General features: G+C 40.8%; 1 protein-coding gene across 1 annotated transcript; it reads left to right on the top strand.

Moving 5' to 3' along the window:
• The first annotated feature begins 232 nt into the window (after positions 1-232).
• Positions 233-10,552, top strand: LOC111841879 (polymeric immunoglobulin receptor-like). Its single transcript, XM_072711726.1, has 10 exons — positions 233-310; positions 3,309-3,629; positions 6,093-6,401; positions 7,794-7,812; positions 8,217-8,311; positions 8,805-8,851; positions 9,335-9,394; positions 9,716-9,775; positions 10,057-10,146; positions 10,456-10,552. Exons 1-10 carry the CDS (start codon positions 265-267, stop codon positions 10,456-10,458), a joined length of 1,050 nt encoding a protein of 349 aa, XP_072567827.1. The 5' UTR covers positions 233-264; the 3' UTR covers positions 10,459-10,552.
• Positions 10,553-14,417: the final 3,865 nt, after the last annotated feature.

Below are 14,417 nucleotides of genomic sequence, written 5' to 3'. Positions count from 1 at the left end.
TGCTGAGGTTATTTTATTAATGGATCTGTTAATTAAATGAGAGTGTATTTAATGCTCTCCTGATAAATAATGCAAGAATGGCATGTTGAAGTGCTAAACATTCAGCCTTGTGGTTTTGTCAGTTCCTGTCCACTCCCCCTTCACTCTGCCTGCTGTGTGTGACAATAGACACAATAGAGATAGAAAGGACCATGACAGTGAAGGTACACAGGATGAGGAAGTGAGTGTCAGTCTCCACAGATCTGGGCTCAGTGACACACACGTATGGATCCTCTGATGCTCCTGGTTCTTCTCATTGCTGGGCTCACAGGTGAGTGTCACTCATTACAGTGGTACTGAGTAGAGATCTCTCTAAAATTATCCCTGTTTAAAAAACCAGCTTGATCAGCTTCCGTTGGATATGCGGGTTGACCAACTTATGATAGTTGAGCAGCTTAAGATGTATTTTTGCTTGATGGTTTGATGCTTTAACTGGTCATCCTAGCTTATTATGGTCATTCTAGCTGGTTTAGCTGAGTTGGGACTTTACTCTCTTAGACCAGCCATAACCAGCTACCAACATAAGCTGGTTTTTAGCTGTTTTTCCGCAGGGGATTAAAATTTAAACTGAATTTAAAATAACTACAACTGAATACAAAATTTTAAAATGCTAATAAACCTAAAATGGATTTCAAATGAAAATTGAAAAAATCAAAAATATTATAAAAATGATCGCCGCTATCAAGGATCTGCCTTGGTCAACAAGACAGACCCAGACAGACACATCAATATGTTAGAGAAATACACTGTCTGATAAAAACACGTCACACACTTCAGCATTTTGTTTGACGGCCTTTAGCTTTGATTATGGTGCACATTCACCATCGCTCTGTTTCGATGAGCTTATGCAGCATCACTATGTTAATTTTCATCCAGATTTGCTTTAATGTTTCACTGACATCTGAGAACTTTCACAATTGGAGCCCCACGAACTTTGGCATTGTCGCCCTGGAATACACCCAGGCCATCAGGGAAGAAATAACCCATTGCTTGGATAACCTGGTTATTCAGTAGATTCAGGTACTCAGCTGACTTCACTTTAATGCTGCAAACATATTAATCACTGCAATAACGAATCAATCTTTGGCTCTTAAGTATTTAAAATTCAAGCGGTGACTTTATTTTTTCCAGGAAGTGTATATGGTATGATGGCAGAGGTTCGTGCTCTATGCTCAGGTAAAAATTCACACAAGTGCAATAAATCCTTTTAGAATTCATGACGTTCTGCAGGCAGAGCTGAGCATATTGATTGGCTAACATTCCCACAGTGCCTCTTCAGGATTCCTTTTAGACACCAAGTTCTGTGGTTCCAATTAGCACCATGAAGGTGCACAATGGCACAACCACAGAGTGGACCTGGGATTGTTAGTCTGTGGTGTTCATGGGCATTATGGTCTGCAGCCAAGAAACAATTATTTAAGGCTTTTTCTAGATTTTACATGTCTGCAGTGTTCGAACATTTTTAAAATATGTATGGGGGGGACAACTTTTGCCACTATTGTCTAAAGATGGGGGCATTTGCAAAATTATAGGGTCACTTTTTAAAAATAACTAATGAATGAAGTTTGTTTTTAAAGTGAAATGAGCCCAGATTAAAATGCATGCAATCAGCACCTTGTGCCAGCATGAGTAAATAAAAAACACAATATTGCTGTTCCAAAGAAAAGTGTGCAATCGTCTGTATGTGTATAGAAAACCATCTTTATGTGAGCGAAAGCAGGAGACAGTTCTAACTATTTAGGCTTTTATTTGGCTCTTAATAGCTTTCATATATGTATAATACATTAGTTTATAGATAAATGGAAAACTAAATCACAGTTTTTCAAAAGAACTAGTTTACGGGCTTTTTAAATGCCTTTAGAAACTGTAGAAATTCTATTATAATATTTGGTAAAATAAAAGCCAGCTTTCTCCAGCTGTAAATACAGACCAGTGACCTTGCAAACAACATTATCAGAATTCAAGTGACAATATTGCAAATTGCTAAACATTACATAATTCAAAAATTCTGTTACAGCAACCAGCCATACTTCATAGGCTCCTGGAGCGGAGTTCTGTTCATATGCATGGTTTTCGCAGTCAGACTCTCCTATTTCCATTACTGCTGTTGTTGTTGGGCACCTTTGTCCACTTTGCCCACTGTAGCTAATAGGTCCGGCTATGTGAGACTACATTAACAATAGCTAGCTGACATTTACTGCTAACTTACTGACACTATTAGCTAAGGCACCAAAGCAAAGACATATTCTGTAGTGTAAGTGTTAATGTAACTTATCATTAGCAAGTCCAAGATGCTTACTTCTTGGGTGGCATTCATCCATGATGGAAGCCTTCCACCAGGACCACATTTCTGAGGAATTCATGTAAATAGCAAAATTAAAGCAACATCAAAATGTGACACACAAGAAATACACAGAAAATACATCAGTGCACAGACATAAACGTAAAGGTTACAATCTTTGACAGAACCAGACCTCACTGCTTTCTTCTCTCATACTGTATCTTCATTTCACACTTTAAGTGTAAGGCTGCAGAAAAAAGTGTGAGTTACATGAATGACACAGGAAACCAAGGAAGCTGAATACATTTCAAAAAACATTTCCATTTTTGCACTTGTAGTTAATTTAAGAGCAACTAGACATCGACAGTAAACAGTGATGGACTTTGATGTCTTACTGTCAGAAGCCCATGTCTTCTGTTGGTCTTGCCGTGATTCCCTCTGTCTCTCTGTCTCTTTAGTTTATCCTGATATTAGATATCTGACTCATACACCTGCCATCTCAGCTCTGAGTGCTGGTTTTGAATGTGACAATGACTGTGTCTGTGTGCAGTTTGCAGGCTTCCTTGGTTCACATGGCATTTCTCCAGCTTCCAGTGCCCTGCAATGGACTGACGTGCTGTTGAAGGTTTACCTCACTTTACACTGTGTGCTTCCTGCATTAGGATCTACATAATTATCCTGATGATGAATTATACTAATGATGAATAGTTATGCTTTAAAAAGTGACAAAAAGGAACGACTTGCTGAAGTGCTAAACGTTCAGCCCTGTGGTTTAATCACTTCCTGTTTAAAGTGTCCACTCCCCCTTCACTCTGCCTGCTGTGTCTGAGAATAGAAACGACAGAGACAGTGAAGGTACAGAGGATGAGGCAGTGAGTGTCAGGGTGTACTACTCACACCAGCAATCTGTACCCTGCCTGAGCATGTTTGGCCCCTAAAGTCCAGTTAATTTGAAAAATGTGAATTCAGTCAATTGTTTTCCCTGCAGGTGCTGACAGTGTGTCCACAGTGAGCTGGGTGTCTGTACAGAGAGGAGGATCTGTCACCATCCCATGTTTCTATGACGACAGATATAAAACTCATGTGAAATACTGGTGCAGAGGGAATAATAGGGAATCATGTACTTCTACAGTACATACTGACTCGCCACAGGAGGGCAAAGTGTCAATCAGAGATGATCCTGACCAGCAAGTCTTCACTATGACCATCAACAATCTGACAGATGGGGACTCTGGTTATTACCCCTGCGGTGTGGAGATCTTTGGAGATGTAGATGTTGGAGATCGGGTTTACCTGTCAGTCACTGATGGTATGATATCTGTACAAAATATGATCACTGTCTTCAGGCATATATGTCTAATACAAAATAAATACACATATTCATTGTATGAGCTACAATAACAATAACATATCTTATTTTAAATAAGGTAGGAATTTTTTTTAAAAGGGGATGAATCTGCCAGTGTTTACTTTACACAAGTCATGAGTCAACGGTGACATTTACATTATTTATGTAAATGAGGGTCCAAATGTATGTTTTGTATGTTTTGGTCCACTGAAGGGGTTGTTTTGTAACGCCAGGCGACAAATTTAGCATTAACCTGGTTTAGCAAGCTGGATGTTAATTTGTTCGACCGGGCATCAAGCTGCTGCCAGATTTTGAAATCCCGCGTTCTGCACGTGCACAAAAGTGTCCGCGAGGGACGTGGATAAAACTGTTACAGCTGCTCTGCACTACTCAGTTTTCACATGGTTTTCAGAACGAACATAAAAAACAATGCACGATATAATTTATTGTCATATCAGCGCAAATGCACATAAAATACGTACGCATTAACATAATAAATCATGTTTGTTTCGAAATAATCATCTGTATTCCATTTATTATGTTGATAACAACAATGTTGATATTTGTAAATAAAACTATATTTCCTGCACCTGTCGTAGTCGTCCAAATAACGTCAAAAAAATTACGTTCAAATGTTGAATGTCATATTGATGTGCAAGTTGGGTCATGGATGGACGTTCAAATTGTGGACCTAGTTTGGACGTTGTATAGATGTCCAGAATTGGTCATGGACTGACGGACCTAATATAGACATGATCTGCACGCCTATCCGACGTCCAATGTTTAGTGGGTTATTTCAGTGGAACCCATAAAATATCTGTACTTTATATTTCTGCTCCCTGCATGGATTACCTTACATTTATCTGTGTTAAATTTCATCTGCCAAGTATCAGCCCAATCGCTAATTAAATCCAGATCCCGTTGTAGCCTCTCTGCTGCTAGATCAGTATCTGCTACACCACCCACCTTGGTGTCGTCTTCAAATTTAACCAGTTTACTGTATGTATTGGTGTCAATATCATTAATGTAAATTATGAACAATAGTGGTCCTAAAATTAAACCCTGCGGTACCCCACTATGAAAGCAGGCCCACTGTGACATTGTACCTCTAATAACTACTCGCTGCTTCCTGTCAGTTAACCAGTTTTTGATCCAAGCTGCCACAGTTCCTAAAATCCCTGCAGCTTTAAGCTTTAGTAAGAGCCGTTGGTGGGGGACAACATCAAAGGCCTTCTGGAAATCTAAGTAAATCACATCATAGGCCTTTTTGTGATCAATTTCACTTGTAGCTTCCTCAAAGAACTCAAGTAGATTCGTTAAGCAGGATCTACCTCTCCTAAATCCATGTTGGCTATCCTTTATGATGTTATTTGCATCTAGGTAATCTACCATTTTCACTTGAATTATAGCTTCCATTATTTTTCCAGTAATGCTAGTTAAACTGATTGGCCTATAGTTTGATGGATTACTTCTATCCCCTTTTTTGAATATGGGTGTTATATTAGCATGCTACGTTCGCTGTCACGTTCGCTGGGGAGGCGATTCAGGGAGCAGGGAAACGGAGCCAGGAAGAAGGGTAAACGGGGTTTATTCGGATGGGCTATACAAAACGGGGAAGAACACAGGGTAACATCAATGACAAGTCTGGGGAAGACTGACTCAGACGAGGACTAAATACAACAGACAAGCTACGGGTAACGAGCCACAGGTGAGAACAATCAGGGAGAAACAGGAGGTAATGAGGTGGGCGTGGCACACATTAGGAGCGGACGGAGCGTGGCGTGACAAATTTCATTTTCAATTATAAGGCCCTTACTATCCTGCAAATTAGTGATTTCAGCTTTTAGAGCTCTTTTGGAGTTAAAATATTGGAAGAAACTTTTATTGTCATCCTTAGCCTCCAATGCAATTTTTCTTTCTACATCCTTCTTGGACTGTCTAATGTTATTTTTTAATTCTACCTGTAGACTTAGATACTCCTGCTTAATTTTGAAATCATTAGTTATTTTCCAATTGTGGAACAGAGCCCTTTTCCTCCTGACTTTATTCTTAATTTCCTTAGCAAACCACCTTGGTTGTCATTTCCTAGATTTAGATTTAGTCCTCTTGCACTTACAACAATGTGTTTTAAAAAATTCCCATGCCTCTTCAACTGTTTTGCTATTTAACTCCATCCAGTTTACAGTTTCTAGTTTCCGTCTCATACCATTAAAGTTAGCCTTCCTAACATTGTATACTTTTAATTTAACTTTGCTCTTTGGACACTAAAATTAACCTCAAATTTAACCATGTTATGATCACTACCGTCCGATTGTTCTAAAACCTCTAATTTTCCAACAAGATCTAGAAGGGCTTCTCCCCTGGTAGGGGTATTAAACAGTAAAAAAACAGTCCTGTACTAATTCCACTAATTTGCTTGTTCAGGTTCCCCAAGGCTGTCAGTGGACAAACAGGAGGTGATGGGTGTGGAAGGAGACAGTATCAGTGTTCAGTGTCGCTATGGAAACAGTGACAGTCTGAAGCTTTGGTGTAAGATCGGGGGCTTCTGTGCATCAGAGAGATCTGTGAGTTTGGATGGGAGGCCTGTCCTGATCAGGGATGACACAGTAAATAAAATCGTCAGTGTGACAATGAGGGGACTGAAAAGGAAGGACACAGGATGGTACTGGTGTGATGCTGGAGGCTGGCAGATCCCAGTTCATATTACTGTCAAACCAATTACCATTACTGAATGTAAGTAATTAATATAAATCTGGCTGTGAATAATTTGTGCTTTAAGAAAAATAGCCAAACAGCAAATTACGCAGTTTCACCCATGACGGGGGTCTGTGCTTTTTATAGGGATAATCTGTGGGAGGGGCTGTGTTTCTTTAAAGTCCGCTATTGATAACTTTTGCTGAATAGAGCTATTTGTTAGGATCATATGTTCTGTGCTAGTGGCACAGTGGACCAGTAGGTCGTGCTCTTGCTGCACACCTCCATGCTTAGGGGTTTGAATCTAGCTTCTGCTCTGTGTGTGTGGAGTTTGCATGTTCTCCACATGCTGTGTGGGTTTCCTCCCACAGTCCAAAAACATGCAGTCAGACTAATTGGTGTCTCTAATAGAGAGAGTGTGTCTATGTGTCCTGTGACTGACTGGCATCCCGTCCAGGATGTACTCCATCCCTGTGCCCTGTCCTGCCTGGGATAGGCTCCAGGCCCCACATCCCTGACCAGGATGAGCGTTTAGAAGATAGATGGGTGGATGGCTGTAGTTTTATGTGTCTGTATGAATGTACTGAAAGATTAAGATTAAATGCCAGCATTACCTCTATGGGAGACATCCCATAATACAGTTGTGATGACCTGCACCAAGAGGAATTCCTTGTACACTTGAGGAACAATAAAGATTCAGATTCAGATTTAACTATACAGTACATACATGCACCTGTTTTCTTATTAATTTCCTGGCCAATACATTGTATATAATCTAATCCTGCTGTTAGTATGTAATTCATTCCTGCCCAGATCCCAGACACAGAGTTAGAGGCAGAATTCCATGCTATCAGGTCCTGCTCTGTACCAAATACATGAGTGTCTGATCTGTTTGTTACACCTGGAGCTGTACTGAGCCCTCAGGAATCAGCAGCTTCTAGGTCAGGATGTGTCTGTATAATGAGACACATTTCACAGGATGTTGCCGCAGACAGACATTCGTTTCCATATTACAGCCATTTGTTATATATATAAATCCAAATACAAAATTGTTACAGAAGGTGTGCAGACTGGCTGATGTGTCTGTAGGTGGTTTCAAATTGCAGCAGAGGCCAGTGTTACAGTTATACTCTGTAATAACTGATCCAGTGCTGCAATAAGTACATTATGATATTATAATAAAATAATTAATATCACCAATTCATTGCAATTCCCTGGGATATGAACATTTTGATCATAACACTAATTTATTATTCTGTATCCAACCAGCTGCTCTATGGAATATTTTCCATTATTCTTATATCAGTTTTAAAAGGACCTTTTCTTAAGAGTCTTTAGTGACTTACAAAACAGTGTTTTTTTAATTTGTAAATTTTAACAATCCTTTTTCTTGTTTCCAATGCTGATGTTTTCTGGCACATCAATACGAAGGGAATAATGATAAACTGAGGTAAGCCTTCAGCAGCATTTACAGTAGTGTGGTGTCCAGCTAGCAGCATTTACCTGGTCACACTGTAATGGGAAACTGCCATTATAATTATGATAATTAGGATATTACTTTTTATTTTGTTTCTTAATTACAATAAACTTGAGATGGCATCCCATCCAGGCTGAGCCCCTGCCTTGTGTCCTGTGCTGCTGGGGATAGACTGCAGGCCTGTTTAGAAGATGGATGGATGGACGGATTTTACAAAACAGTATAACATGTTGTGTGAAAATCTTGAGCTATTTTTATGCTCTTTGTTAATGTCTCCTGTTCCTCACATGTATCCTGTGTAATAGTAAAGATGTGGCTGAACTGTGTTGCTATAAAGCATGTGAGACTTTACTGTTCAAATCCACCCTCTTATTCAGCTCCTTGGTCCAGCTGGCTCTGTATGTAGGACTGGGCTTATTGGTGCTGCTGTTGATCATTATCATCATCACATGGAAAGTGTGGGACAAACACAGTGAGTATCTGCTGATGCAGATGGTGAATAAGTGACTTTTTGATCAATTGTTTTAGTCTATTTTGTTTTGCTTTAAAATGGTATCACAGCATGCTGACTTATTTAGGACCCCCCTCCCCCGACTCTGTACCTGACAGGACTCCCCTTCCCCCCACTCTGTACCTGACAGGACTCCCCCTCCCCTCACTCTGTACCTGACAGGACTCCCCTTCCCCCCACTCTGTACCTGACAGGACTCCCCCTCCCCCCACTCTGTACCTGACAGGACTCCCCTTCCCCCCACTCTGTACCTGACAGGACTCCCCCTCCCCCCACTCTGTACCTGACAGGACCCCCCCTCCTCTCAGACTCTGATTTAGCCCCTGGATATATGTACATGCTAATTCAGAGACCCCTTGTTTGTTACACAGTAAATTATTATCACTTAAGAGCAGAGACACTGCTGGGAACAGAATGATTTTTGTGGCTTATTTCCTAATTTTTTTTCTTGTAGAGAAAAAAACAACAACGAGTCAAAATCAGGGAAACACAGAATTGACAGTAAGTTCATATTTAATACAGAAAGTACAGAACAGCGTCTCTTAACCCGCTGGTCTGGACAAGCTTTGAAAGAGTCGTGAGCTCCAGTTGGAAAGTTGTTGACCCATTTTTTTCCTTTATTTAAAAATGTTAAAATTGCTTTTTTTTAAATCAGAAAGTCTCACATTTTTTTTCAATTTTCAAATTGTAGTAGGTGTGATGTTGAATTTGAGAGAGCTGGCTAGTTTTACTACTTACCTACATCGTTTTGTGACTGAACTGTCAGGTTAAAAATTGGGTGCAAAAGTCAGGATGCAAAATAGGGTGAGAATCACTGGTCTAGAAGATTCTGCAGGGTTACGTCTTTTAAAAGAGAACAAAAACAGAAATTAAACTGCACTAACAGCCACTTACTCATTAAAAAGTACATTTTTGTAGAGTAATATGATATGAAACTGACTTGAGGAGTGATTGTTTGAACGCTGAGCTGTGACTTTGTTCTAGCTGAACCCAGACCCTGAATATGCAGCAATAGACAACATCAAGAGAGACCCCCCAGGGCAGGTAAAGTGCAGGAATAAAATATATACAATGATAATTATGAGAGTAACCCATGTATCTATTTGTAAAAATTAAAATTTATCTGAATGGGAAGCAGCTGTATTTCATGTAGTACATTTTAATAATCCATTTGTTACATTACAGTTAAAATGTCTTTGACATGGAAATAAGAAACAACTGAAATTGGATAATATATGTACAAAACAGTAACTGATACATCAGATTATCACCAAACTCACCAACAATGATGCTCCACTGCTGTTAGTTAAAGAATGGACAGGTGGTTCTGTATAGATACATGGTCATAATGTGATCCTCTCTGAGGCCTCTGAGGAGCCTGGTGCTGATGTCACCTACAGCTCCATTGTCCTGTCAGACCCAGAGGTAAGATGGTTTCATGTAAATCAGTGTTTGGTTCAGGCATAGGACCAGTATCACAATGAGAGTGACACGTATATCAATAATGTGCTGACTGGGCAGGTACATTTATACCTCAGCTGATCTGTCAGATCCATGTATCAGAATTAGCTGTAATGTACCAAGAAGTACCATGATACCCTGATATTCACAGTGACTCACATGGGAGGTTTTGGAGTTTATGGATTTGTGGTTCCTGTACAAAGGTTGGTCTTGTACCTCCACTGTAAGCAGCTAAATGTTCTCAGCAGGTGTCCTCTAGATGTTCTTCACACCGTCCTGCTGTAACCCCAGCCAGCGATGTGGTCTACAGCTCAGTCGCCCTGAAGCACAGAGAGGTGAGTTTGGACAATCTGCTCTAACATGAGCTGTGATACATTTAGTGTCTGATGCTACATACATGTGATATGTTTCATTTGACAACATATACGGCCATGATTCCAACATCATACATGCAGCTCATTTGACTTGAAATTTTAAGCCAGATGAAAGTGAACTATAGAGGTTTCCCTCATTAATCTTTCACTCTGGTTCATTTCCTGTTCCTGTAGCAGTAACATTAACATACCAAACTCCCTGAAATGCTAAGGAAGGTGTTAGTGCTTCAGAAACCAAACTGATGTTAATGCTTATCTGTCATTTTCCAGTAGGGGGCAGCAACACAGAGAGGCTCCTCAACATGTGGGGAGCTGCTGCTCAGGATGAGAGCTGTGAGGGACACACAGATACTGCAGTGATGGGGAGGGTTAAAATAGATGTATGTGTAAGACATTATCTTGGCGGTGTGTCAACTGTGCCTTTTCATTCATATTATTGGAAAATAAATATCATTAACAATTCTAGTTGGTTTGTATAATATAGTTTCCAGAAAATACAGTATTCTGAGAAAGTGTTAAGTGTTTGTTGATATCAGGTCAGCGAAAGGTAGAACAGGTAAAGATGCAGGCAAGGAAGAAGAAAAGGCAGGTGAAACATAAAGGTAAAGCTAAAGGCATGAAGAAGCAGGATGGGAGGAGGAGAGTACTGTAGGTGAGAAAGGTGAGGAGAGGCAGGACAGCAGGAGGAGAGCAGGTGAGAAAGGTGAAGGCGAGGAGAGACAGGACAGCAGGAGGAGAACAGGTGAGGAAGGTGAAGGTGAGGAGAGGCAGGACAGCAGGAGGAGAACAGGTGAGAAAGGTGAAGGTGAGGAGAGGCAGGATAGCAGGAGGAGAGCAGGTTTCAAAAGAGAATTAAGAGGAAGCAGGCCTGAAACATATTACATAAATCAGGAAGTATGACTTTCTTACACATACAATGTGTTCTATCTAAATCTGCATGGTGTCATGGATGTGAATTAGTTTAATTAGACTAAATTTGAGTCATGCACCATTTTATAATACTGTATTTAAAAAACACAGACCAGAGTAGCAGGGAACACTACAGTTTCTTTACATTTGTGTTATGCATATACATTTGATCTGTGTAAAATCAGGTCTAATTTCACATTGGGGGGACTGTGTTCCAAACCCAGCAAGCTTTTTGCTGACACTTATTTGATATGTGGCACTTGATTCTATTCAAAGAACCTTAGTAGAATATATGTAACTAGGTTTGACGCAGACACAATCCTTTATGCTTGTGTTCAATTCAATTATATTTATATAGCGCTTTTAACAACTGTCATTGTCACAGAACACTTTACATGTAACCGGCCCAAACCCGCACCAAGTAAGCCTGAGGCGACAGTGGCAAGAAAAAGTGCCTCTAGCAGGAAGAGACCTTTCAGAGGAACCTAGACTGGGAAGGGGATCCCATCCTCCTCTGGGTGACCAGGGTCCATGAAAGTGTATGTACAGTAACATTAGTTCAAGATTAATGATTAATTTATCATTTTAAAGAAGTGAAGATATAAAAATTGTCTGAAGGTGTCGTTGCTTCAGCCGCAAGCTAAGTTCCACTCAGTAACATTAAGCTAAAGTTACTTCAGTGTTAAATTGCAATTCAGTTCAAGTCCATAGAGTTTAAACGTTCCAGTTGAGCAGACGAGCTGCTTAAGCTAGATTCTCTATATGCTTCCTCACCCTCACCCAGTCTCTACAACAGACGACTCCAGCTCTTATCGGAACAGGACATGGTACGGACACAAGTTGTGGAGAGGCAGCTGGCCCAGTCTAAGCAGGTTTTTTTCGAACAAGGTGATAAGGCAGGGAGGGAAGCTCCTGGCTCAACAAGCCCGGGGCGGCCTGCACCACCAGACTAATTCCCCAAATCACTTCACAATCAGGCAGTATAGTATCTGATCCAGCCGAAATCAATAAAGTATTTGCAAATTACTATGGCACTTTATATACTTCAGAGTCCTATGGACCCCACACAGAGTCCTAGCCCTCTTGACCTAGTAAACTACCCTCAGGTTGAAGAAACACTTGCTGGGGAGATGGGTAGTCCCATCACCACTCCCGAAATACTAGAGGCAATCAATTCTATGCATAGTGGGAAATCTCCAGGCCCTGATGGCTTCACAGCTGAATTTTATAAAAGGGTTTCTTCATCACTTGCTCCGCTACTGACAAGGATGTACAATGACTCAAGACATTCCGGCGTCCATTTCACTGATCCTCAAAAAGGACAAAGACCCTACGTTTCCCAGTCGTTATAGACCAACCCTTTTAAACGTAGATTGCGAAATACTGGCTAAAGTCCTTGCACAACGCCTCCAAAAAGCAATGCTGACTCTTATCTCCCCAGATCAGACAGGTTTTATGGCAGGGAGGCATTCCTTTTTCAACACAAGGAGATTATTAAATATACTACACTCCACTCCATCCAGCTCACCTGAGGTTGTTGTGTCCCTTGATGCTGAGAAGACGTTCGACAGAGTGGAATGGAGATATCTTTTGTATACCCGAGGGAAATTCAGCTTTGATCCAGGTTTTAACTCCTGGATTCAGCTACTTTACTCGTCCCCGTCTGCTTCTGTCCATACTAACGGGATTCATTCCCCACCTTTCTCACTTCAAAGGGGGACGCACCAGGGATGTCCACTTTCCCCCTTGCTTTTCAATGTAGCAATAGAGCCCCTAGCCATTCGGCTACGATGTCAGGATAGATTTGAAGGTATAACTCGATATGGTAGAATGCATAAACTTTCTCTCTATGCAGACGACCTGCTCCTATATGTTTCAAACCCCAAGTCCTCCCTTCCCATCGTATTGTCAATCCTGAATGAGTTTGGACAACTGTCAGGGTACAAGCTAAATTCTCAGAAAAGTGAGCTATTCTGTGTAAACCAAGCAGCCAAGGGTTTACCTCCCACATCATTTCCAATTAAGTTGGCCCTCGATGGCTTTAGATATCTCGGGGTAACCTTTCCTAGTACCTTTAAAGGGATATTTCCCCACAACTTTCAAGCCATACGGGATAAATGCAGAGCAGATTTTACTAGATGAGCCTCTCTTCCTTTATCCCTAGCTGGACGGGTCAATCTCATAAAAATGGTTACCCTCCCAAAATTCCTTTATCTTTTTCAACATATTCCTGTTTTCATCCCAAATCCTTTTTTATCAGTTTTGATCAACAGCTGACTGGGTTCTTATGGAACAATAAACCCGCGCGCCTCAGAATATAAATCCTCCAGCTTCCTAAATCTGAAGGGGGTCTGGCACTTCTGAACTTTCAGCACTACTATTGGGCTTGCAATATCCATAAAATTCTCTTCTGGACCTGTCCTGAACCTGGCAACAGTCCTTCCTGGGCCCTCATAGAGACGTTATACTCAAAAATGTCATTACATTATGCAATCTGCTCTCAGCTTCCCATAACAGCGTCCAAAGTCTCTCGTAACCCTGTTCTTGTTTACACTATTAAAATCTGGTCACAGTTCAGGAAGCATATTGGGTTGCACAGGTCTTCAGTTTATGCTCCAATTTTAAATAACCACCAGTTTCTTCCTTCTTGCTCAGACTCTGCCTTTCATAAATGGGCTAAAAATGGGCTTACCACAATTAATAGTTTATATGAAGACGGGGTCTTTACAACATTTTCATTCCTATCAGCTAAGTATCACCTGCCAAAAAGTCATCTGTTTTGTTTTATTCAAATCAGGCACTTTGTGCAAAAGCTGTTCCCTCATTTCACCAACCGTCCACCAGAATCAGAACTCAATGAGCTTCTAGCCCTTGATTGTGACTGTAAACAACTTATCGCTGTCTTTTATGACATAATTAGTTCTTTAAATGCAGTTTCTACTTCCTGCCTGAAAAACGCCTGGGAATCTGACCCTGGTTCTACTCTTTCAGACCGCCAGTGGAGGGATATCCCAGAAAGAGTCCACTCCTCATACATCTGTGCTAGACATGGTCTCATGCAGTGTAAGGTGCTTCATAAAGCTCATTTTACCAACGCCAGGCTGGCCAAAATATTCCCTGACAGATGTGCTGGCTGCAATAGGTGTGGGGGACCCTTGGCAGGTCATCTTCATATGTTTTGGCTTTGCCCTCAACTATCTGAGTTCTGGACAAACATATTTAAAACCATTGAGCAGGCCCTCAATATAGTTTTACCTCCCAATCCTCTAACGGTGCTGTTTGGCATTCCACTATCCGACATCACCTCTACCTCAGAATCTGCA

The sequence above is a fragment of the Paramormyrops kingsleyae genome, chromosome 4, assembly GCF_048594095.1.
Source record: "Paramormyrops kingsleyae isolate MSU_618 chromosome 4, PKINGS_0.4, whole genome shotgun sequence".
In the NCBI taxonomy this organism is placed as follows: Eukaryota; Metazoa; Chordata; class Actinopteri; order Osteoglossiformes; family Mormyridae; genus Paramormyrops; species Paramormyrops kingsleyae.
Note: the sequence above shows the minus strand (reverse complement) of the source record. Positions and strands in the feature narration are given on the sequence as shown.